The sequence below is a fragment of the Bos javanicus genome, chromosome 7 (genome assembly GCF_032452875.1).
Source record: "Bos javanicus breed banteng chromosome 7, ARS-OSU_banteng_1.0, whole genome shotgun sequence".
Taxonomy (NCBI): domain Eukaryota; kingdom Metazoa; phylum Chordata; class Mammalia; order Artiodactyla; family Bovidae; genus Bos; species Bos javanicus.
Window position 1 is genome coordinate 12,693,093 of NC_083874.1, and position 22,879 is coordinate 12,715,971.

A 22,879-nucleotide genomic window follows, 5' to 3' on the forward strand; every position below is an offset into this window, starting at 1 on the left:
CATGGTTTTGGTTTCAAATAGAACTTTTTTCTACCCTGGGATTGCCTCTGATGTCCTCCACATCTTCTGCATTGGAATTCTTGTTTCACTTCAAGATGGTGCAAGTAGAGATATGAGGCTGACCAGGGCCAGACCTGCCAGTAAGATCGTCTGATATCCTCCAGGGGGTCAAGGGTTTGGTGCAAGGCTCTGTGGCCACACATAGAGCCATGCTTCTTGTTAAGAAATGCAGACACTTAAATGAGAATTAACCATCTCTAATTAAAGGGCTGGCTCCATTTTCATCTTTGATCCTTGACATAGCTACAGCTTCCAACCTTATCTGCCCTATCACCAGTCTTTTGGTACCTAAGTGAAAGAATCCCAGAGCACTTTGCTCTGGTAGGAGGTCTGAATCAATGGGCCTAGGTGGGTGTGAGGGCTTCCCAGGTGGCTCAGTGGTAACGAATCCTACTGTGAAGGAGACCCAGGTTCAATATCTCAGTCGGGAAAATTCCCTGGAGAAGGAAATGGCAACCCACTCCACTGTGCTTGTCTGGGAAATCCCACAGAGGAGCAGGTGGAGCCAGGTGAGCTACACAGTCCATGGGGTCACAAAGAGTTGGACAGGACTTTGTGACTAAAACAAGTTGCCTGCAAAGACAAATATCAGCCAAACTACAGGCTGTGAGGTGTGTTCATTAACTTCTTAGGTGTACATTTTACACTGGAAGGAAATGTAGTTAATCTACTAATTTATAATTATTATTGAAGCATAATTGATCTACAGTGCTGTGCTAGCCTCAGTGTACAGCAAGTTTATCAACCACACATATACACTCTTTACTTAAATTCTGTTCCCATATAGGCCATTATAGAATACAGAGTAGAGTTCTCAGGTACACAAGAGGTCCCCATCAGATATGTGTTCTAACTATAGTAGTGTGTACATTTCATCCCAATCTCCTAACTTCTCTCTCCCTCCTTACCATCTGGTAACCATATGTTTGCTTTCTGTAGAAAAGACTATCTCTTTCCTGCAAACAAGTTCATTTGTCCCCCTTTCTAGACTCCACATATACTTGATGACATATGACATCCATCCTTTTGTCTGACCCATTCCATTCAACAATCTCGTAGTCCATCCATGGGACTTCAAATGGCAGAAAATTATTTTGTTCTTTTTTATGGCAAACATTCCATTGTATATATGTAGCGTATCTTCTTTATCCATTCTTCTTTTGATGGACACTTGGGTCGTTTCAATGTCCTTTTGTATTTATGGACTTCCCTGTTGGTCCACGGTTAAGAATCCACTTTTCAATGCAGGGGACGGGAGTTTGATTCTTGGTCGGGGATTTGTGATCCCACAGGCTCATGATGGACCTATGCCTTCACACCACAACTGGACATTTAGTCTATGGGGTGCAACGAAAGGCCAGACACAGCCAAATAAAATAAATATTACAATAAAAGAATTAAAAATTTTTTAATGATTTAAAATTATTTTTTTATATGACTGAGTCAGGTCTTAGTTGTAGTACAGAGGATCTCTGATCTTTCTTAAGGTATGCTGGATGTTTTAGTTGTGGAATGAGAACTTTTAATGAGAGAGTCAAATCCTAGGCAGGTTGATAAGAAGTCTGGGGGGTCCTCAAGGAGAGGGGTCTGGAATTCTCAAGGAGGAGGAAAGGACAAACTTTTTTCCCCCCTCTACATTCCTTAGGATTATATAATAATAATGTATCCTGCTAGAGGACAGTTTCTGGAAAAAACCTGGCTAATCCTATAAATTATGGGAGTGGGTCTAGTAAGGTCTTTACAACCTCCAGACATTCTTTTGATTCACTGTAATAAGTAATTAAAAAGTATATAACTCCATTGCTAATACTAGCAAGGGGGCACTGTTTCTACCCCCTTCTGATGTCTATGTCAGAAGCTTTCTCTATCTCTTTTATACTTTTACTCTATTACACAAAAGCTCTGAGTCTTTCGGGGTTCAGCAAAGGCCTTTCATTAGTTGTGGTGTGCCAGATGAAGTTCTTGGAACAATGATGGAACCTAGGTCCCCTGCACCGGAACTATGGAATCTTTGACAATGGACCATCAGAGAAGTCCCAACATGAGATAATTTGATGAAAAGTAATCAATGCCTCATGTTCCAGAAATCTTGAAAGAGTTGTTTTAAAGTTTATAATTATGTTGTGTTTACTAAGCATCTTTCTTCAAGTATATCCTTAAATGGTGGTTTTCCACGAATTTTAGAAATGAATACTAATACGTTAATTCAACACAAGTACGTAATGTTTAAAGGTAGAGATTTTTCCTTTAATCAGATAATTGAGTTTTTTCTCTTCCCATTTGAAGCCTGTTGAATCCATGGGTGAATTTCAGTGTTACTTCTAGAATGCAACTAGAGTTAAATGTTTATAATGGTCTGTTCATTCACAGGTGATGGGACATTGAAAAAAAATGAGTTTGATATTTTATTTAAATGTTGATTTCTGTTTATGTGGCTGCGGCACTTGAGATCTTTGTTGCAGCATGTAAACTCTCAGTTTCAACATGTGGGAGCTAGTTCCCTGACCAAGGATGGAATAAGGGCCCTCTGCATGGGGAGCACAGAGTCTTAGCCACAGGACCACCAGGGAAGTCCAGGCAGTTTGGTAGTATGATTTGTCTTTCCTTCTGACTGGTATTTGTTGATAGACTATGAGACTTGTGATAATACAAAAATAAATTTATAGTTGGAGATATCTTGCCTGTGAGTAATATTAGACATAGATTTTCTAGAGTCTATTCCCTTTCTGGTTCCATTTTACATTCACCTGTGTGATTTAAGAACAAATTCAAAGACATACATTCCTCAGATATTGGAGCACCAACACCATACTGAGACCTCTCTATCATCTGTAACACAGTCTGAATCCTAATTTTTTTAATTTATTTTTTATTGGAGGAAAACTGCATCACAAACTGTGTGGGTTTCTTCCATACATCAACATGAATCAATAATAGGTTTACATATGGCCCTTTGCTCTTGAACCTCCTCCCACCTCCTACCCCATCACACACTTGGGCAATGATTTAATAATTAATCATAATATATTATTTTTTTTTGCATTGCCATGCAGCATGCAGATATTCCCCAACCAGGGAGAGAACTGTGCCCTCTGATTTGGAAGTGTGCATTCTTAAACACTGGACCACCAGGGATATCCCAGTCTAAATTCATTTCAATCTTTGATCTTTCCCAGCATTGAGCCTTTCCAATCCCCACTGATTTGGTACTTAAGGTAAAGAATCTGAAAACACTTTGTCCTGGTTAGAAGTATGAACCCTGTAGCCCAGATGGGATGCAAGGGTTCTTCTCAAACACAGTGTGAGATAATTCATTAAACACTCTTATGTACATTTCATACTGGAAGGAAATTTTTGGTCAGGTTTTGCTTCAAACCCTAGTGAACTCTGACATGCAAATAACTAGGGTGTCCCTAAGGAAATTGATTCCTGTTTTTTTCTGGTAGAAGTAACACAGTAAATCTTTCCACAAATTGGGATTCACCTGGAAACTGTTCTCCCTCCCTTTCTGATATCAGAAAGACAGACAGCTGATATCAGTTATATGTAGAATCTAAAATATGTCACAAATGAATTTGTCTAAAAAACAGAAACAAACTCATAGACATCAAGAATAGACTTCTTGTTGCCATAGGGGAGAGATGATGGCAGGAGGGATGAACTGGAAGTTTCAAACTGGCCTAATTAAACTATTATACATAGAACAGATCAACATCAAGGTCCTACAGTATACTATAGGGTCTATATCTTGTGAAAAACTCTAATAGAATAAAATATAAAAAAACAATGTCATATACAATGGAATCACTTTGCTATATAGCATAAGTTAATACAACATGGTAAATCATCTATACTTCAATAAAACTAATTTTTTGAAAACTGTAAAGTCTTTCAGAAAAGGTTCACTGGCAGAATGGTCCTATCTTTCTCTCGAGCCATCTTTTATTGTCTCACAATTTACATAAATTTATAGGCCTTGATTCGGAGAAGGCGATGGCATCCCACTCCAGTACTCTTGCCTGGAAAATCCCATGGACAGAGAAGCCTGGTAGGCTGCAGTCCATGGGGTCGCGAAGAGTCGGACACGACTGAGTGACTTCACTTTCACTTTTCACTTTCATGCATTGGAGAAGGAAATGGCAACCCACTCCAGTGTTTTTGCCTGGAGAATCCCAGGGACAGGGGAGCCTGGTGGGCTGCCGTCTATGGGGCTGCACAGTCGGACACGACTGAAGCAACTTAGCAGCAGCAGCATAGGCCTTGATTGTCATAAGAGAGATTAAAAAATATTACCTAGGATACAGAAGAACTGAATTTATGTATTTTATAACCCTGACCCAGTGATTTAAAAAAATGAAATCATAAAAATAACCAGTAGTTCCCTTGCCTTACTAATATGATTGAATGAAGCTTCTTACTAATTAAGTTTAACTGCATGAGAAAATTTTTGCTTTGAAGAAAATGATTCCTGTCGTCAATGATAAAATAAGCATCTGAAAGCATTAAATAAAAACACCTTGCTTCCTTGCATAGCAATCCAATCCTCTAACACAAGTGCAACTCCTAGAAGAAGGCCTTTGAGTGTCCTCTTACTGTTACATACCACAGTCTTATGGGCTTGTAACATTCGTTTCTTCTTAATTTTTATTGAAGTATAGTTGATTTGCAATATTATGTCAATTTCTGCTAAGCAAAGTGATCTTATATATATACAAATATACCTCATTATATATATTTCTACTTTATTACAGGATGTTGAGTACAGTTTTCTATGTTATACATTAGGATCTTGTTTATCTGTATTCATTCTTAATAGAATTTATTTCATCACAGTAATTGACTACAGGAGAATTGTGATCTTAAGGGTCACTGGCACAAAGGTATTGAAACATCCCATGATTTAACTTTTACAGTTAGAAATTAAAAATTACTTTTGATACAAAACTGTAACTAAACCTAAGAAAATGCCTGAGGATGAATTAGCTGACCTTCTATGCACAGGATAAAACTAACTGTTATTGTATAATGATTAACTGGAAAAAACTGCAAGGTTTTAAAGAATACTCATAAGTAAAATGGGAACTTTTTCTTTCCAGAAATGAAAAACTAGTTTCTTAGCTAAGAAAAGCTTCCAAAAGACTCAGTAAAATATTTGAAACTACAAAAACTATTTGGAAAAAAAAAAAAAAACTTTAATCATATACAATAAACATATTGGGGGATTATACTGAGGTACAAATAACAAAAAATACCCAAAGGCTTCCTGACAGAAGGAAGGTGTTTATTCTTATGGGGAAACAAAGTCTTTTCCACATTGTTCATATTTTATAGGATTCCTGTCCAATGTGAATGTTTTCATACACCAGCACATAAGAGAAAGTGAAGGTTTTCCTGAATATTTTTCAGTCATTGGATGTTTCTACAGTATGGGTTCTTAGATGTTTACTTACACATTCCTTACATTTATAAGGACCATCTCCAGCATGTGTTATTTTGTGTTTCTGGAGGCTTTCCCATATTCCATACACTCATAGTGTTTTTCTCCACTGTGGATTTTTTAATGCCTTCAAAGAGAGCTGGGCCAAAAGAATACTTTAGAGCATGTTTTACATACATATGTTGTCTCTCCTGTGTGACGTCTTTTGTGTTTCTCTAAGGAACTCAAATAATGGAAGGCTTTACCACACTGCTTACATTCATAGGGCTTCTCTGCCCTGTGAATTCTTTCACGTTTTTTAATACTTTCAGGACCTTTAAAGGCTTTTCCACATTGTTTACATTGATATGGTTTCTCTACATTGTGACTCCATTTATGCTTTTGAAGATCACAGGAAAAAATGAATCCTTTCTCACATTTCTGACATTTGAAAGGTAAATCACCAGTGTGTGTTACCATGTGTCTTTGAAAAGTTACTTTCCACATGAAGGCGTTCCCACATTCTTTACATTCATAAGGTTTCTCTCCAGTGTGAGTTCTTTTGTGTTCTTGGAAAGAGTTTCAATATGGAAAAACTTTTCCACATTGTAAACATTCATAGGGTTTCTCTCCAGTGTGACTCGTTTCATGTATTTTAAGAGAATTGAAATTAATGAATGCTCTCTCACACTCCTTACATTTATAAGGGCCATCTCCAGTGTGTGTTATCATGTGTTTCTGGAGGCTTTCCTTAAATCTGAAGACTTTCCCACATTGTATGCACTCATATGGTTTTTTCCACTGTGGATTGCTTCATGTATTTGAAGAGCACTGGCACAAGTCAATACTTAAGAACGTATTTTACATACATATTGTGTCTCTCCTGTGTTAACTCTTTTGTGTGCCTTTAAGGAACTCAAATTATTGAAGGTTTCCCCACACTGGTTACATTCATAGGGTTTCCCTCCCCTATGAATTCTTTCATGTACTGGGACACTCTCAGGACTTTTAAAGGCTTTTCCACAGTGCTTACTTTGATTGGGTTTCTCTCTATTGTGTTTCCTTTCATGACTTCTAAGCCAACTGGGAGTAAGGAATGCTTTCTCACACTTCTGACATTTATAAGGTAAATCTCCAGTGTGTGTTAACATGTGATTCCGGTAAGTTATTCTCCACAAGAAGGCTTTCCCACATTTCTTACATTCATAGGGTTTCTTCCCTGTATGAGTTCTTTTGTGTTGTTGCAAAGAGTTTTGATATAAGAAAACTTTTCCACATTGTAAACATTCATAGCATTTCTCTCCAGTGTGACTCCTTTCATGTGATATGAGAGCACTGGGAGAAAAGAATGCCTTCCCACATTCTTTGTATTTACATACCTTCTCAGGGTACTTTCGATGTTCTCTTGATTTGTCTTCAATGTGACATTTCATGTATCTAGTAAGGGATGAACCACTCATGATGGTATTTTCATATGCACTGCATTCCCATGGTTTTAAATCAGGAGTTTCCCCCCTCATTTTGGGAGTTTTAATAAGATTGAAGTTTTCTCCAAAGGAACTAATGTCTTTACTTTCAGAGATTTTCTCTATCATTGGCCTTCTGTAAATAATAAGAACAACATTCTAAATACCTTTATTATTTTACATTTTTGTATTTATTATGATTTATAGGAATAGTGAGGCTTTCTATCTTGTGTGAATTGTGACAAGTTGAATATACAAAATGCTTTCCAACAGAATTTCAACCTTTCTGTTAAAAAGTGATATTGAGGGCTTCCCTGGTGGCTTAGTGGTAAAGAATCCACCTGCCAATGCTGGAGACATGCGGTCAATCCTGGGTCTTGGAAGATTCCATACGCTGTGGAGAAACTAAGCTCTTGTACCACAACTATTTAGCCTAAACTCTACGGCCTGAGACCAAAAGTACCAAAGCCCAAACTCTACAATAAGAAATACATAAATAATAAAATTATTTAAAAAAAACCTTATATTCAAATGTAGAGTTTATGAATATGAACTATAAACAAATTACATTGGAAACATGGAACATTTCTTCCATATTTAAGAAAATATTTTGGAGAGACATTTTCAAGAATAAATAAATTTGAAGATGGGGCTATTTCTTTTCTTTGATTCCTATAAAATTTTCATTATACACCAAAATTTGGATATGAGACATGCTGGGTATCATGAATATGGCTCATCTTAATTTTTTCCCATGGTTTTTCTCCTGTTCATCAATGTCATGATGATCTGGCCATTTTGCCACTGAAATGCAGAACCAGAAAAAAAAATATGACCCAAAGTACTAGAAATTAAAGAAAAATTCATTGGATTTTAGGTCCATGATGAATTCTGACCCTGCCCAGTTTGTATTTCTTTCTTTCTTTTTTTTTTTCCTGCCATGTTGTGCAGCTTGTGGGATATTACTTCCTGAACCAGGGATTGAATCCAGGCCAGAGAGGTCAAAGAGTCAAGTCCTAACTTTTGGACTGCAGGAGAACTGCCCTTTCTTCCCGCATAGTTTCTCTACCAATGTATTGTCTTTCCACACTCCACATCTTTGAACACTACAGACAGGTAAGAAACACCTCTAATAGATCAATATAGGGAATTTTGTCATTCTTACCTACTGATGCGAGATTCCTGATGTTTTCCAACATCATGTCTCTGTGGAGTTTCTTCTGTGAGGAATCCAGTAAAAGCCACTCCTCTCAGGTGAAATTCACAGCCACATCCTCAAAGGCCAATGAGTCCTAAAACATCCAAAATATGTGCACAGTGAGAAGCATGAGACTGACACACTAGACATTTATACTCCACTTGTAAATATTATGCAGCTTACGTATGATTCTGTTCTTTGACAAGAGTTATGCTATGACTTGATCATGAGAAACTTACACTCCATACTTCCTCAATAATGGAATAGCATCATGAAGAAATGAAATTATTTACACATCATTTCTATGGTCACAGTATTACTTATATCACAATCATGGCCAAGCCAGAGAATGGAGGGAAATGACAGGAATCCTTTACAAATGAAACAAATACAATTTCAGGAACACTGATTTCCTGTGGAAAAATTCTTTCATCTTCTTCCTTATGGTCTACATTTTACACTACCCCATGGGGCAGATGATCAACATTGCATAGGGTTTCAATGAATAAAAACCCAGTAAAAAAACTGGAAAGCCTTTTCTAATTGTACAACCTAACATCAGAAGCCAGGTGACCAGTATAACTCAAATTTGACCAAAGCCCAGCTGTCCACACTGTCCCAATGTCCTCCAGGTCTTTTGAAAACAAAATCACCTGTACCTGCCTGAATATAAATATTCTGCTGAAGAAACACTGCCTTTAAGTTGGTTGATAATAATCACAGAACCTGCTTTTCTCTTTTCTCTACATAAAACTTGATGCAGATAGCAAATGATTTCAACCTTAGACCTCAGAGATGAAGAATCACTAACAGTATGTTAGACCACAAAATTTACTCTACCCAAGTGCCTCTGGGCACTTTGAGCTAAACTTTAAACACACAGTGCAATTACACACCAGAAAGACTCTTTGTCATCACAAACTAACAGTATATCCTGGGCCTTACTGCCTTTAAGTACAGGTTAAGAGCTACAGCTACATCAACATCCATAATGCTTTGAGGATGAATTTTCCTGTGATCATAAAACATGTGGGGGTATCATCATTGGCTTCCTCCAAAGGAACATAAGGCTTCTATCCTGCAATTTCAAGAACAAATGTTTTGCCAGTAGCCACTATAACCCCAGAGAGGCGTAAATCTAGTCTGTGGTTTGTGAATTTAAATGTGATTCTCCATCTCACAAGAAGAGAGTGAAAAACTTGAAATAAAGAAGTTATCCCACAACCATCAGAGCATGACTCAAAGGTCAAGCTGGAGTCCTAATACTGGGAAAAGAAAAGAAAGACATTTAAAAAATTCCTCAAATATTTTGTTCTAAAGGCCTGTATGCCCAAAACACCTGTTTCACTAGAGTCTAACACAAAGGCTAAAAATATAAAAAAACACAGAACAAAATATTCATGAAACCTGACATGACATGACATTTTATTAATGGAATATTTCAGGTACAGCTAGTGAAAATAACTAAATGAAAAAAGAGACAGAAATCACAAGCACTGAGGTTTTCCTAACATTAATGACAGACAACACCTGTCCAAGAAGCTCAGTGAACAAAAAATCAAAACTCCTAAAATGGAGACCAATGCATGTTATATTCAAAAGGAGGAAAAAACAAAGGCAAAGAGAATATATTATAAAAAGCCAGAAGTAAACTTTTATGTACAGGAAAAGACTACAGTCAGATTGGACTTCTTTTCAGGACAAACATAAGCTAAAACAAGAATCAAGTTGACTGAAATATTTAATGATATCATGTTTAAAAAAAAACTTCCTAGAATTTTGTTAGTAAGCACAATTAGGAAAATTAAGAATACAAAGCCATTTTGAGGGAAAAATTGAGGGAATTAGTCATTAATATAACAAGTTTGAAAGATACCTTTGAAAATTCATTAGAAATGGGTATTTGCTGGTGGTCAGCAGTTGAGAATCCACCTGCCAATGCAGTGGACACGAGTTTGATCCCTGCTTTAGGAACAGCCCACAGACAAAGTGGCAACTAAGCCAATGGGCCACAAGTACTGACTCTGATCTAGAGCCCTAGAGCCAGAACTACTGAGCCAGCATACTGCTACTACTGAAGCTCTTGCCCATAGAATCGATGCTCCACAAGAAAAGGCATCCCAACGAGACAACTGCTCACCGCAAGTAGAGACTGGCCCTCTCTTACCGAAACTAGAGAAAGCCTGCGTGCAGCAAGGAAGACCCAGGGCAGCCAAAAATAAATAAATAAATAAATAAATCTTTAAGAAAAAATTCATCGGAAAGAATATAAATTATGCAGGTGGACTGACTAAAAGTAGCATTCTTCTTGTTCAGTTGCTCAGTCTTTTCTGACTCTTTGTGGTCCTATGGACTGCAGCACGCCTTGCACCGTTGTCCTTCACTATCTCCTAGAGTTTGCTCAGATTCAATGATAAACATGTAGTCATTATGACTACAAGGGAAGAAAGAAAGAACTAATATGAGGAAGACATACAGGAGAAATGAAAATTTAAAGGACTTAGTAAAATCAGGCACCCATTTATCATCACAAACAAGAAATAGAGGCAACTTCTACTTCCTAAGAAAGAACATGTTCCTGAATTCTGTAGGTAAATTCAAATAGTCATTCTGTGGCACATAACTGTGTCTGTGAAACATTTGAAAGATACTCCAACAACAGATAACTCTTGGTTAAGGAGACATATTCAGAGTCTTCCCTGGTAGCCTGGTGCTTAAGAATCTGCCTTGCAACACAAGGGATGCAGGTAAGAACCCTGCTCCAGGAATTAAAGTCCTGCACATCCCAGGGCAACCAAGCCTGCCTACTTTAGAGCCCCTGGTCCATAACAAGAGAGGCTGATGTGCTGAACTACAGATAAGTCAGCAAGCTGCAGCAAAGATCCAAAGCAGTCAACGTAAAGATAATGAGAATAATAATAATAATCTGGAAAATAAAAAGTTGAAACTTCAAAAACAACTGGGCAAGATTTATCCTAATATTGGAAGAAAGTCAGTATCTTCCTAGAGAGCCACATGGAAGTTGGACAAAGAAAAGGAAAGGAAATTCAAATGAAAATAGAAGGTTTTTAACAAATAGTGCAAGAATTAATAGATATTCACAAACACACAAATAAAATGAATGTTGGCACAGGACTACATATTTTACCAGAAAAACCCTCAAAACCATCACAGATCTAAATGTACAGTACAAAAGTAATAAACTCCTGCAAAATTTCACAGAAGGAAATTAAGTCACCTTGGCTTTGATGGTTAATTTTCAAACAACAAACACAAGGCCTATAAAAGAAAATAAGTATAATTTCACTTCATTAATAGAAAATGCCTCCTCTGAGAAAGAGAGTGTTAAGAGAATGATAAGCTAAGTCACAGGACAGGAGAAAATATTTGCAAATCACTTATGTGATAAATGGGGCATTCTGGTAGCTCAGCTGAAAAAGAGTCCACCTGCAATGCAGGAGACCCTGGTTTGATTCATGGGTTGGAAAGATTCCCTGGAGAAGGGATAGGCTACCCATTCCAGTATTCTTGCCTGGAGAATCCCCGTGGACAGAGGAGCCTGGTGGACTGCAGTCCATAGGGTCACAAAGAGTCAGACACGACTGGGCAACTAAGCACAGCACCACACATATGATAAATGACTAGTATTCAAAATAGCCCCACAACTATGAAAACTCAATAGTAAGAAGACAAAATAATCCAATTAACAATGGGCAAATGATCTCAACAGTTTACCAAAAAGCATATACAGAAGGGAAATAGGAAATATGAAAACAAGTTGAACATCAAATGTCAATTGGAAACTGCAGATAAAACAATTAACTGTCACTACACACTCATGCTGCTGCTGCTAAGTCACTTCAGTCATGTCCGACTCTGTGCGACCCCATAGACGGTAGCCCACCAGGCTCCCCTGTCCCTGGGATTCTCCAGGCAAGAACACTGGAGTGGGGCGCCATTTCCTTCTCCAATGCAAGAAAGTGAAAAGTGAAAGTGAAGTCGCTCAGTTCTGTCCGACTCTTAGCGACCCCATGGACTGCAGCCCACCAGGCTCCTCCGTCCATGGGATTTTCCAGGCAAGAGTACTGGAGTGGGGTGCCATTGCCTTCTCCAACACACTCATGACTATCAAGAAAAATACTCAGAATACCAATTAGATGTGATCATCCTCACTCTCAGCTATTGCTGTTCAGTCGCTAGGTGGCGACTGTGAGTACCACTCTCCGTATCCCCAGGGACTATAATTAACTATTCCAGGCTCAGTAGGGGTGCTCCAGGCAAGAATACTAGAGTGTTTTGCCATTTCCTTCTTCATGGAATCTTCCCAGAGCAGGGATCCAACTGGAGGCTCCTGAATTGGCAAGGGGATTTACTGCTGAGGAAAATGGAATTTGATACCCCTATCAAGGAAGACAGGAGCATTCTTTGAAAACAAAATATACTGTTACCTTACTAAGTATCTTAAGACCGAGCTATACCACTCCTTGTTATTTGTTGAAATGAGGACAACTCTTGTATTCACACAAAAGTCATACAGAAATAGTTGTATGGGGCCCAGGGAGCAGAAGTTAACAGGTAAGCAACAAATCCTGCAAGAGTCAAATAATCAGTGGTACATCCATACAATCAAATAATGTTCACTAATGAAAAGGAATGAAGTTTTAATATCAAACTATGAAAACACATGAAGGAAACTTGTATTAAAACTGTATTGCAACCTGAAAGGAGACAATCTGAAAAAGCTAGAGACTGTATGATTCTAAGTATATGAAGGCCTTCAAGTACGTCCCCTCCACAGGGCCTTAGCTGGGCCCTTAGCCTGAAGACAATGAACCCAGGCTCTGCTCCCCATACAGGTGCTCTACACCACCACTAAAAAGTTAAATACACAAATCCTGTTTGATCAATTCAGCAAAAACACTCAAATCCAGTGTTTATGTGAAAACAAGAGAAGACATGTACAAGCCACGTCTACTACTTCACCCAGAAAACCACAAATAACTTCCCTTCATAAAAATATATGTCAATCATTATTTTCAACACAAGTAATCCTACTTGAATACTTTTTTGTCTGCAACTGTAAATCCTGGAATGCCATTGGAAATCGACCAAAAGTAGAGCACCCCCCGCCCCCATGATTTCACCATACTCACGCGGAGAATGAAACCAAGTGAAACAAATGGAATGTAAGAATGGACTATTTCCCAACTGACATTCCCATCTTAAGTCTTCGGAAATATTGTATACGGTTCGTTAAGCTCCATTAATTAAATATATCTTACAGTATAGAAAAAAGAAACTTAAATGAGTAGATCTTCTGAAGAGGACTCACAGGGTAGTTCGTCAATAAAGTTTCCAAAAAGAAAAAAAAAAAGGAAAACCTCCATGAAAGGATTTCCTATGGAATATCTGTTCCCAGTAAAAAATCGGGCTAAGAATGGCTATCAGACAACCAACTTCCAGGCGGTTAATCTAGGCTTTCCGCTAAGATAAAATACCTACGAATGTCTCCCACACATCCCGGAAAAATGCCATCCAAGACTGAGCAAATAGGATAAAAAAAATTAAAATATTGGGTTTGTTTGAAATGCACCGCAGAGACGAATTGATCATTTCAATCGGAATCTTGGGAATGAGGGGAAGGACCTGGAAGTCTAACGTTTACTGCGGCTATGGGATCACACAGAGTCGGACACGACTGAAGTGACTTAGTAGAAGCAGCAGCAGCCAGTCATAAAAAGGGCTTCCCTGATGGCTCACTGGCAAAATTACCGCCGGCCAACGCAGAAGACGCAGATTTCACCACCGGCGCAAAAAAATCCCCTGGAGAAGTAAATGGCAACCCCCTTCAGTATTCTTGCCTGGAAAATTCCACAGACAGTGTAGCCAGGAGGGCTACAGTAGTCCACGGGGTCCCAAAGCATCGGGCACGATCGAGAAACTAAGGCCTGGGAGCCCCCAAACAACATCTAATCCTACGACCTGGAGAACGAGTCGCGATTGTCCTCTGAAGACCATGCATGTGGTCACGCACGACCTTGGAAAGAAGGGCTGCGCGAGCCGAACTTTCGGCGCGCGGTGACCAGGCCAGACGCCCGGGTCCCGGCTGCTGGGCCATCCCCTCCGCTGCGAGCTGGAGGGGACTGAGGTCCGAGTGGCGCCCCAGACCCAGCGTATCCGGACTCCGGCGGTGACCCCGAGGTGCCGGATCAAACCGTAGCCGGCTTCGGACGGTAGCGACCACTCCACCTCCGGTGTCGGTAACCGAGTCAGCGGACTCATCATTTCAAGTTGCTTGGAAGTTACTCTGAGTCCCTCCCAAGAGCTTCAAAGACTTGCGCAGATCGCAGGGCTTCTGAACGTAAAAGGGACCGAAAGGGTGAAACCGGAAAGACACCGGTCCTTCTCCGCAGGGGGAGAAAGGAAGTCCAGGCATTGGCGCAGAATTGCCCCGCCAACCTGCGGCAGCAGCTTCCTGGCTGGACAGATTCCAGTGTCCCGCCTCTTCCTCCAGAATGACAACCTGTGGGAGGTGGGATTGGACCTCCCCTGGCCTGTTACTTGTGCTTGGAAAAATAATAGTTTTGGGGTCTATGATTCCGTTTCAAGATGGAGCAAGTACAGATAAGATGGTGGCCCTGGCCAGTCCTGCCTGGAACAAAAGGGTCTCAGATCCTCCCGGGGTCAAGGGCTTGGCGTAAAATTGTGTGGCGAGGAGTGGAACTGTGCTTCTTAAGAAAGGCAGACACTGAAATGTGAACTCACCGTCTCTAATACAGGGGTCTCCTCCATTTTCATCTTTGGTCCTAAGGAGGGCTGAGCTTTCCACCCATCCCTGCCCCAGCCCCACTCATTAGGTCCTGAAGCTCAAGAATCCCTTGGCTCTGGTTGGAGGCCTGAATCACTCAGCCTTACCTGGGTGCCAGCACGAACCTCAGTCAAACTACAGCCTGTGAGGTGTCTTCATTAACTTCTTGGGTGTACGTTTTACACTGGATGAAATTTTATTGACTAAGTTATTAATTTGTTAATTTTATTCCAGTGTAGCTGATCTACAATGGTGTTCGAGCCTCAGTAGAATAGCAGGTGAGTCAGTCACATATTTATATATGTTGTAGTTTGGTCACTAAGTCGTATATGAAACTTTTGTGACCCTGTGGCCTGTAGCTCACTAGGCTCCCCTGTCCATGGGATTTCCCAGGCATAACTTGACTGTGGAGATTGTTGTATGTATCTCCAAATATATTAAAAGCATAAAAATGATTAATTAATGGGTGCCTTCTACTGGCGGGGTGGCCCGTAATACTCTCCAGGTATATTCCAATTGACAGTATCATTTCTTGTTTTTATTCTATTATGGGAAATAGGAATACAGTTACCTTACATATATTTTAACTGTTGACATTACAATATTTTGTTGGTACACAGACGGTTTCAAAAATTAATCACTCAATCTAAGAAATAATTGGAATAACTTATTCAAGACAGATTTGAGGATTATAATCTGGGAAGAGCATCTCAGATAGCTCAGTGTAGGAGGAGTTGCAGAGGACAGCAGAAGCAATCCAGGCCTGGAAAAACTGTTAAAGAACCAGAAGTGCCTGGCAGGGATACATCCCAGGGCAGCCGCAGAAATGGCTCCACTGAGCAGCCATCCTCCTGCAGCTTGTCACTCAGGCACAAAGGGGTGGGGTACTGAAATCTACATAGCCAGGAGGCCAGGAAGGCAACTGGAAAGGTCCACTGGCCAGTTTCTAGTTGCCATCCTGCGTGGGTGGGTTTTGCTAATACTTGTGGGTTCCCAGTAGTTCTTGAGTATCTTCTGTGACTTGTGTTTGTCTTCAGAGTCTTTAGGAGGGACTCAGACCTCCTAAAGAGTCTGTTCAGAAGGCCTTGCTACTTTTGATTTCTAACCTGTTGCTCTCATTCATTTCATTAAAGACTTTGAGATGCTAGCCCAACCTTTCATCCCAAGAAATAGTCAATCTTGATCATGCTTTATCATACTTTTTTTCATAATGCTGGTTCACAGTTACTAGTATTTGTTGAGATTTTTTGAATCTATATTCAGAAAAGAAAAAGGTGTGTGTTTCTTTGGTTATTTTTTTTCTTTTTTTGGTAGTTCTCATGTGGGTATAAGAGAAAAACAGGTGTGAAAAATGGAGTGTGGAGTATTGTCTGCATTCTATTATTTACAGTAGATTGTGAAAATCAGTAAATATATATGGCACCAAGGGGAGCAGTCACAGAGTCCATTACACACGATGCCTAAATAGTGTCGATAAACAAATTCTCTTGTTCTAGCCAAGGAATCAAGAAAGCCCAGCTCCCTCATTAAAAAAAAAAAAAGGTTTTGGCTGCACCTTGCAGCATGGAAGTAGGTTTCCCTTGTAGCTCAGCTGGTAAAGAAAATGCCTGCAGTGCAGGAGGCCTGGGCTCGATCCCTGGGTTGGGAAAATCCCATGGAGAAGGGAAAGGCTATGCACTTCAGTATTCTGGCCTGGAGAATTCCATGGACTGTTTAGTCCCTGGGGTCACAAAGAGTCAGACAGGACTAAGAGACTTTCACTTTCACACAGCATGTTAGTTCCCACACAGCATATTAGTTTCACACATCATATTAGTTCCCAGACTAGGGATCCAACCTGTGCCCCTTGCAGTGGAAGTCAGTGGAGTCTTAAGCACTGAACCAAGTCAGTCAGTGTTACCCTCGTCCCTTCCCTGTACCAAGAGGCTATATGAATGGTTGATAGCTAATTTGAATCAGAGAGGCAAAACTGACTTTGGCAAAGAGAAGAGTGCTCTAGAAATTTAACAATTTATTGCCAGCCCTACATAAAGCCCATCTAGGGTGGAAAAGGTCTTTGATTTGAGACTCCAAGTCCCAAACATTTGGAAAAGGAGATTCCACGTGTCCTACCATCGCCCAGAATCCTTCTCACTGACATCCATCTTGACTGACCAATGTGTAGGCCACCAGGAAGAACCCTGAGTCAGAGTAACTGGCCAAAGACAATCCAGAAACCAATCCCATCACCATTAAATCCGGGGCATGTGGCAGGGCAGTTCTCCTGGGTTCCCTTACCTTAATGCTCTCTGCTGCTGCTGCTGCTAAGTCGCTTCAGTCGTGTCCGACTCTGTGCGACCCCATAGACGGCAGCCCACCAGGCTTCCCTGTCCCTGGGATTCTCCAGGCAAGAACACTGGAGTGGGTTGCCATTTCCTTCTCCAATGCATGAAAGTAAAAAGTGAAAGTGAAGTCGCTCAGTCGTGTCCGACTCTTAGCGACCCCATGGACTGCAGCCAACCAGGCTCCTCCGTCCATGGATTCTCCAGGCAAGAGTACTGGAGTACCTTCTCCGAATGCTCTCTGCCTGGACACAATTCATTTCCCAGTGCTAGACAAGAGCTCCCTTTCAGGACACCCAGGGCAACAGCCCCACTAACCCTGCGAATCTAAGGGACCGAGGTCCAATCAGCACACAAAGCCTGGCACAGTCACAAACTCTGGCGGTGATCAGGAGACGGGGTCCAAACATGGTCGGTTCTGCGGGTCTCAAAGAGTCCCTCTGCCGTGGCCGCAGCCGGATCAGCACACTCAACATGTCCAGATTCCTTGGTGTGTCGGAGTCCCGCCTAAAGGACGCCAAAGATTAGTGCAGATCAGGGGGCCAAACAAAGACTTGAAAGTTACCGGGTAAGTTAACCAACCACACAGGAAACAAGGGCAACTTTCTCTGCGGTTCAAGAAAGTAAAGAAGTCTAGGTAAAATCGCCGCATCACCCCGCCCACCTGCAAGGGTGGCCCCCTGGTTGGACAGATCTTAATGCCCCGCCTCGCGGGACTGACCGACGACCTACGGAAGGTAAGGTGGGACTTGTCCCCCCAAGCCTGTTTGCTTTTGAAGAGAACTTTTTCCTAGTCTGGGACTGCCTCTGCTATCTTCTCCACATTCCTGATTCTTGTAAGGTATAGTTCGAGACGAGGCAATGAGAAAAGAAGACGACCTCAACAGAGACAGGTTACCTTTATTCAGACAAGGAGAGGCGACTGTCGGTCTAGCGACCAGGCTGAGTGCGTGCGGGATCAGGGAGGTTTCATATTTAAGGCGAGGTTTGCGGAAGCAATACGGGAAGATTTAGTCAGGCGGGGCGTTCTGGGTAATCTTTAGCTGAGAGGGCAGTTTGCGGTTGAACAACAGCGGGGTCCGGGACAGGGGGTTGAAAGTCTCCCGGAGTATCGGGGTGGGACTTTTAAGTTGTTTTGTTTTCCCCGAAGTCAGGTGGTCCAGCACGGGCCTTTGAGATCGTTATCTCCTTTTTCCAGGCCCGAGGACTCCTTCAATTCTGTTTCAAGATGGCGCCAAGCATAGAGAGGAGGATGATCCAGGCCAGTCCTGCCTGGAACTTGAGCCTCTTGGGTCCTCTAGGGGCAAAGACTTGGTGTCAAACTGTGTGGCCAGGCATGGAACTGTGCTTCTTGTTAAGAAACGCAGAACTTATGGTGAACTCACCATCTGTAATAAAGGGACTGGCTCCATTTTCATCTTTGGTCTTCGACAGCGCTAGCCTTCCACTCATCTCTCCCCTGTTGCCACTCAATGGACACTTAAGCTAAAGAATCCCAGAGCTCGTGGCTCTGGTAGGAAGTGGCTCTGGAAGTCAGCTTAAGGGCGTGCGAGGACAAGTCTCAGTCAAGCCACAGGATGTGAGGAACGTACATTAAGTGTTTATGTGTACATTTAACACTGGAAGAAATTTTATTAGTTAGTTAAGTTATAATCTTTATTGGAATATAGCTGATCCACAATGCTGTGCTAGCTTCAGTTGTCCAGCATAGTGAATCAGTCATTCTGGACAACTGAAGCTAGTATAGCATTGTGGATCAGCTCTCCTTAGATTTTTCTCTCATATAGGCCATTACAGAGTACAGAGTAGAGTTCCTTGGTCTACAAAGCAGGACCCCATCAGTCAACTGTTCTATAGATAGTAGCATGTACACTTCCATCCCAGTGTCCCAATTTATCCCTCCTCCCTTATGCCTTGGTAATTACAAGTTTGCTCTGCACATCCCCGACCCTACCTCTGTCCTGCAAACAAGTTGATCCACGTGTCCTGGTCCATGCATGGGTTGGAAAAGAATTTCCAGACGAGGCAGAACGACAGAAGAATAAAGTTTCTTAGAGTGGGAGACACTATTAGAACAGAGGGCCAACTCGACTCAAGGGGTAACCAAAAGCTATTGAAGGCTTTTGGCCAATTTTTATAGGCTCAAGACAGAGAAAATTCCTACTGGAATGGTGGCATTAGGTGATTGGTTAGGATGCTATAGGGTGTATAGTAGGATGAGTATTTTACTTTATATGGGATCAGCGAACTGGCCAGTTTATATCCAGAGGCTTATGGCAACAGTTGCTATTGGGCTTGGTCAGTTCCAGAGATTTTTATCCTGTGACCTTGGTACAGGGCTATGCACCACCTGTAAGCAACATCGTATCTCAAGGAAGAGCCTATTCAGACTCTAGGCTAGGTCTGCTTCTTTTCTTTTTCATTGCCTTTGTTATTAGTTTTGCTCAGAGGCTCTGTGATATCCAACTCTTTGAGACCCTGTGGACTTTAGCCAACCAGGCACCTCTGTCTGTGGAATTTTCTAGGCAAGAATACCGAAGTGGGTTGTCATTTTCTACTCCAGGGGATCTTCCTGACTCAGGGATCCAACTCACCTACATCTCTTGCCTCTCCTGCATTGGTACATGTGAAAGTGAAAGTCGCTCAGTCATGTCTGAATCTGCGACCCCATGGACTATACAGTCCATGGAATTCTCCAGGCTAGAATACTGGAGTGCTTAGCCTATCCCTTCTCCAGCGGATCTTCCCAACCCAGGAATTGAACCGGGGTCTCCTGCATTGCAGGCGGATTCTTTACCAGCTGAGCCACGAGGGAAGCCCCAGCTACCATGGAAGCCCCAGAAAGCGAGCACAGGGAGCCGGGCGCGGGGTGCAGGGGCGACAAGCCGCAGTGGAACCCAACGAGGCGAGGAAGGGGGAAGGTGATCACCAGGGGACCCCGGCCGACCGGTTCTGCCCAGGGCGAGGACGGTCTCCCTCCCACACTCGGTCCAAAAGGGACGCAGACCGCCGCCGCGACGGAGTGGAGGAACCAGGGTGCGAGCCTCGTGGCTGATGGGCCTTCCAGGCGGCGCCGGGAGCGGGGCCTGAGACACTGGCCCGGAGCTTCGGAAAGGCCGAAGCTCCCTCGGGTCCTCCGCTCCAAGGGGCGGGAGGCGCGGGCACCGCGGCGGGTCCACAACGGCCAGCCGGGGACCTGATCCGCAAAATGGTGAGCACACCCAAGCTGAAGGCGGCGCGGGGCACGAGCGCTGCCCCTGGTTCAGCACGCGACGACGTCAGCGGACAGACGGGGGCGACGGGCAACGGAGCGGGACCGCGGCGAGCCAGGGGAGCGAGACGCACCAGGGCGCGGCCCCGGGAATCAATAGACAGGACGGACGAGGCTTACTGACGGCCGGAGATGGGCACCGACGGGGTGCTGCCACGTAGGCCTACTTCACAAAGACGCGGCGGCAGCAAAGAACCGGCCGTGGAGGTGGGTGGCCGCTCGCCACTGCGAGGGTCCCAAGGGCCTTTCAAAAAGACCCGGAAGCGAGTCGGCCGCTGGGGCACGCCGCGGGGTCTCACGGCCAGAGACCTCCAGCACAGGCGCGGTCCCGCGACACCCAGGACGCCGAATGGTCTCCCGGGCTCCCGCGAGGTCACATTCCTTGGGCTCGCGCCCACCACCGCTGACACCCAGAGCCACAGCCGGCCTGGGAGAACGTTCTCCCGCCGAGTAACGCGCCCCATGGCCCTTGTTGTAGCCACGCCTTCTGGGAAACAAACTCACTCAGAAGGACAATGGAGATGGTGGAGTGCAGTTTATTACACCCGCCGGGCCCAAGGCAGAGTCTCCTCTTAGCCAAAGACCCTGACCAGTTTTTGTGAAAACCTTGTATACCCTAAGTGTACTTGCTCAAACCCACCTCCCCAAATTTTCCTTGAAACTAGTCTGAACAAGGTAAAAGATACAATCAAAGTTAACCCATGATTCATGTGTCACAAAACTGGATAAATAGTGGATATTTATCAATAGGCCTGTGGTCATATCCTGGTAAACATAATGGAATTTACCACTTTGTTCTGTTACAGAGATAATTAACATGTTCTTTCAGGCAAGGGAGAGTCCAAGTCCCGAAGCTCTTTTACCCGGGGGTCTGGTTTTCCATTGGTATGCCATTTCTATAGACACGGCACAAAGTTCAGTGTTCATTGGGAGGGTGACCGTGCGTGCAGCTTAATGTTTGTAGCCTGGCCTAAGATGGGGTCCAGCTCTGTCTGTTTCCTCCTTCACCCTCACGCACTACTCCTCCGGGGACACCGCCCACGTGAGACAAGACAGGTTCGGTCCCAGAAAGGGGAAGCAGGCGCAGGCAGTCACCGGTCCGGGACCGGGTTGGGGGTGCGGGGTCGGGGGTGAGGCCAGCAGCGGTGGGGAGGGGCTGCAACCACGCACAGCGAGGGCCGCGGGACAGGGTCGCATGCACTGTCCAGGGACCAGAAAGGCCGAGACACGGATGGGCCACTAGGAAAACAAGCGCGGGGTCCCTCCGCCACACACAGGACGGCAGTCCTGCGACGCCTGAGACGCCGGACGGCCCCGTCTACCCCCGCAGCGTCCCACAACCTGGCCCTACCACCCGGGCTGGCGTGCCACAGCTCCACCGCGTGCAGTGGAGGGGCCCCATCCACCCCATCTCCTCCGTCTGTCCTCAGCAGATCGTCTTCATCCAGTCCGACCCCGAGGCTCAAGTCCTGGAGAGGAGACTTCCAGCGAAACGGCTCAGCCCGACACCGACACCGACACCGGTTGAGACTCAGGTGGAGGACAGGCGTGACAGGCTCCGCACAGCTGCTGGACTGAGGCGCTGCACCGAGAGTCCCCCTCCTCCTGGGCTCACCACGGGGATTGTCCGCGTGCACGTGACGCAAGCGCGGCCTCAACCTGCAGGGGAAGAGACGGGCCCAGCCGGACCCACCGGGACTCGGAGGTGGGAGGCACCGGCTGCCACCTGCATTGTTAGGCAGATTCTTTACCGCTTGGCCACCTTTGTTATTATAATCTTACTGAAGAACTGCCTCAGGGAACCCTGCCCCTCACCGGAAGAGAGTAACACCTCCCCTCCCTAATAGCAGACATTACTTTGCTAACAAAGGTCAAGTCAAAGCTATGGTTTTTCCAGTAGTCATGTACGGATGTGAGACTTGGAGTATAAAGAAAGTTGAGCATGGAAGAATTGATGCTTTTGAACTGTGGTGTTGGAGAAGACCCTAAGAGTCCCTTGGACTGCAAGGAGATCCAACCATCCATCCTAAAGGAAATCAGTCCTGAATATTAATTGGAAGGACTGATGCTGAAGCTGAAACTCCAATACTTTGGCCACCTGATGCGAAGAACTGACTCATTTGAAAAGACCCTGATGCTGGGAAAGATTGAAAGCAGGAGAAGGGTTCGACAGAGGATGAGACAGTTGGATGGCATCACCGACCCAATGGACGTGAGTTTGAGTAAACAACGGGAGTTGGTGATGGACAGGGAGGCCTGGAGTGCTGCAGTCCATGGGGTGGCAAAGAGTCCAACACGACTGAGCGACTAAACTGACCGAAGAACTTAAAAAAAATAAA

At 43.5% G+C, this 22,879-nt stretch overlaps 1 protein-coding gene across 1 annotated transcript in view; it reads right to left on the reverse strand.

Annotated features, from left to right (window-relative positions):
- Positions 1 to 8,107: 8,107 nt before the first annotated feature.
- LOC133250602 (zinc finger protein 709-like) overlaps positions 8,108 to 22,879 on the reverse strand; it is a 44,337-nt gene continuing 29,565 nt past the window's right edge. The window contains exon 4 of the mRNA XM_061422021.1: positions 8,108 to 8,234. Coding sequence (XP_061278005.1) covers positions 8,204 to 8,234 — 31 coding nt within the window. The 3' untranslated portion in view covers positions 8,108 to 8,203. The remainder of the gene's footprint in view (positions 8,235 to 22,879) is intronic.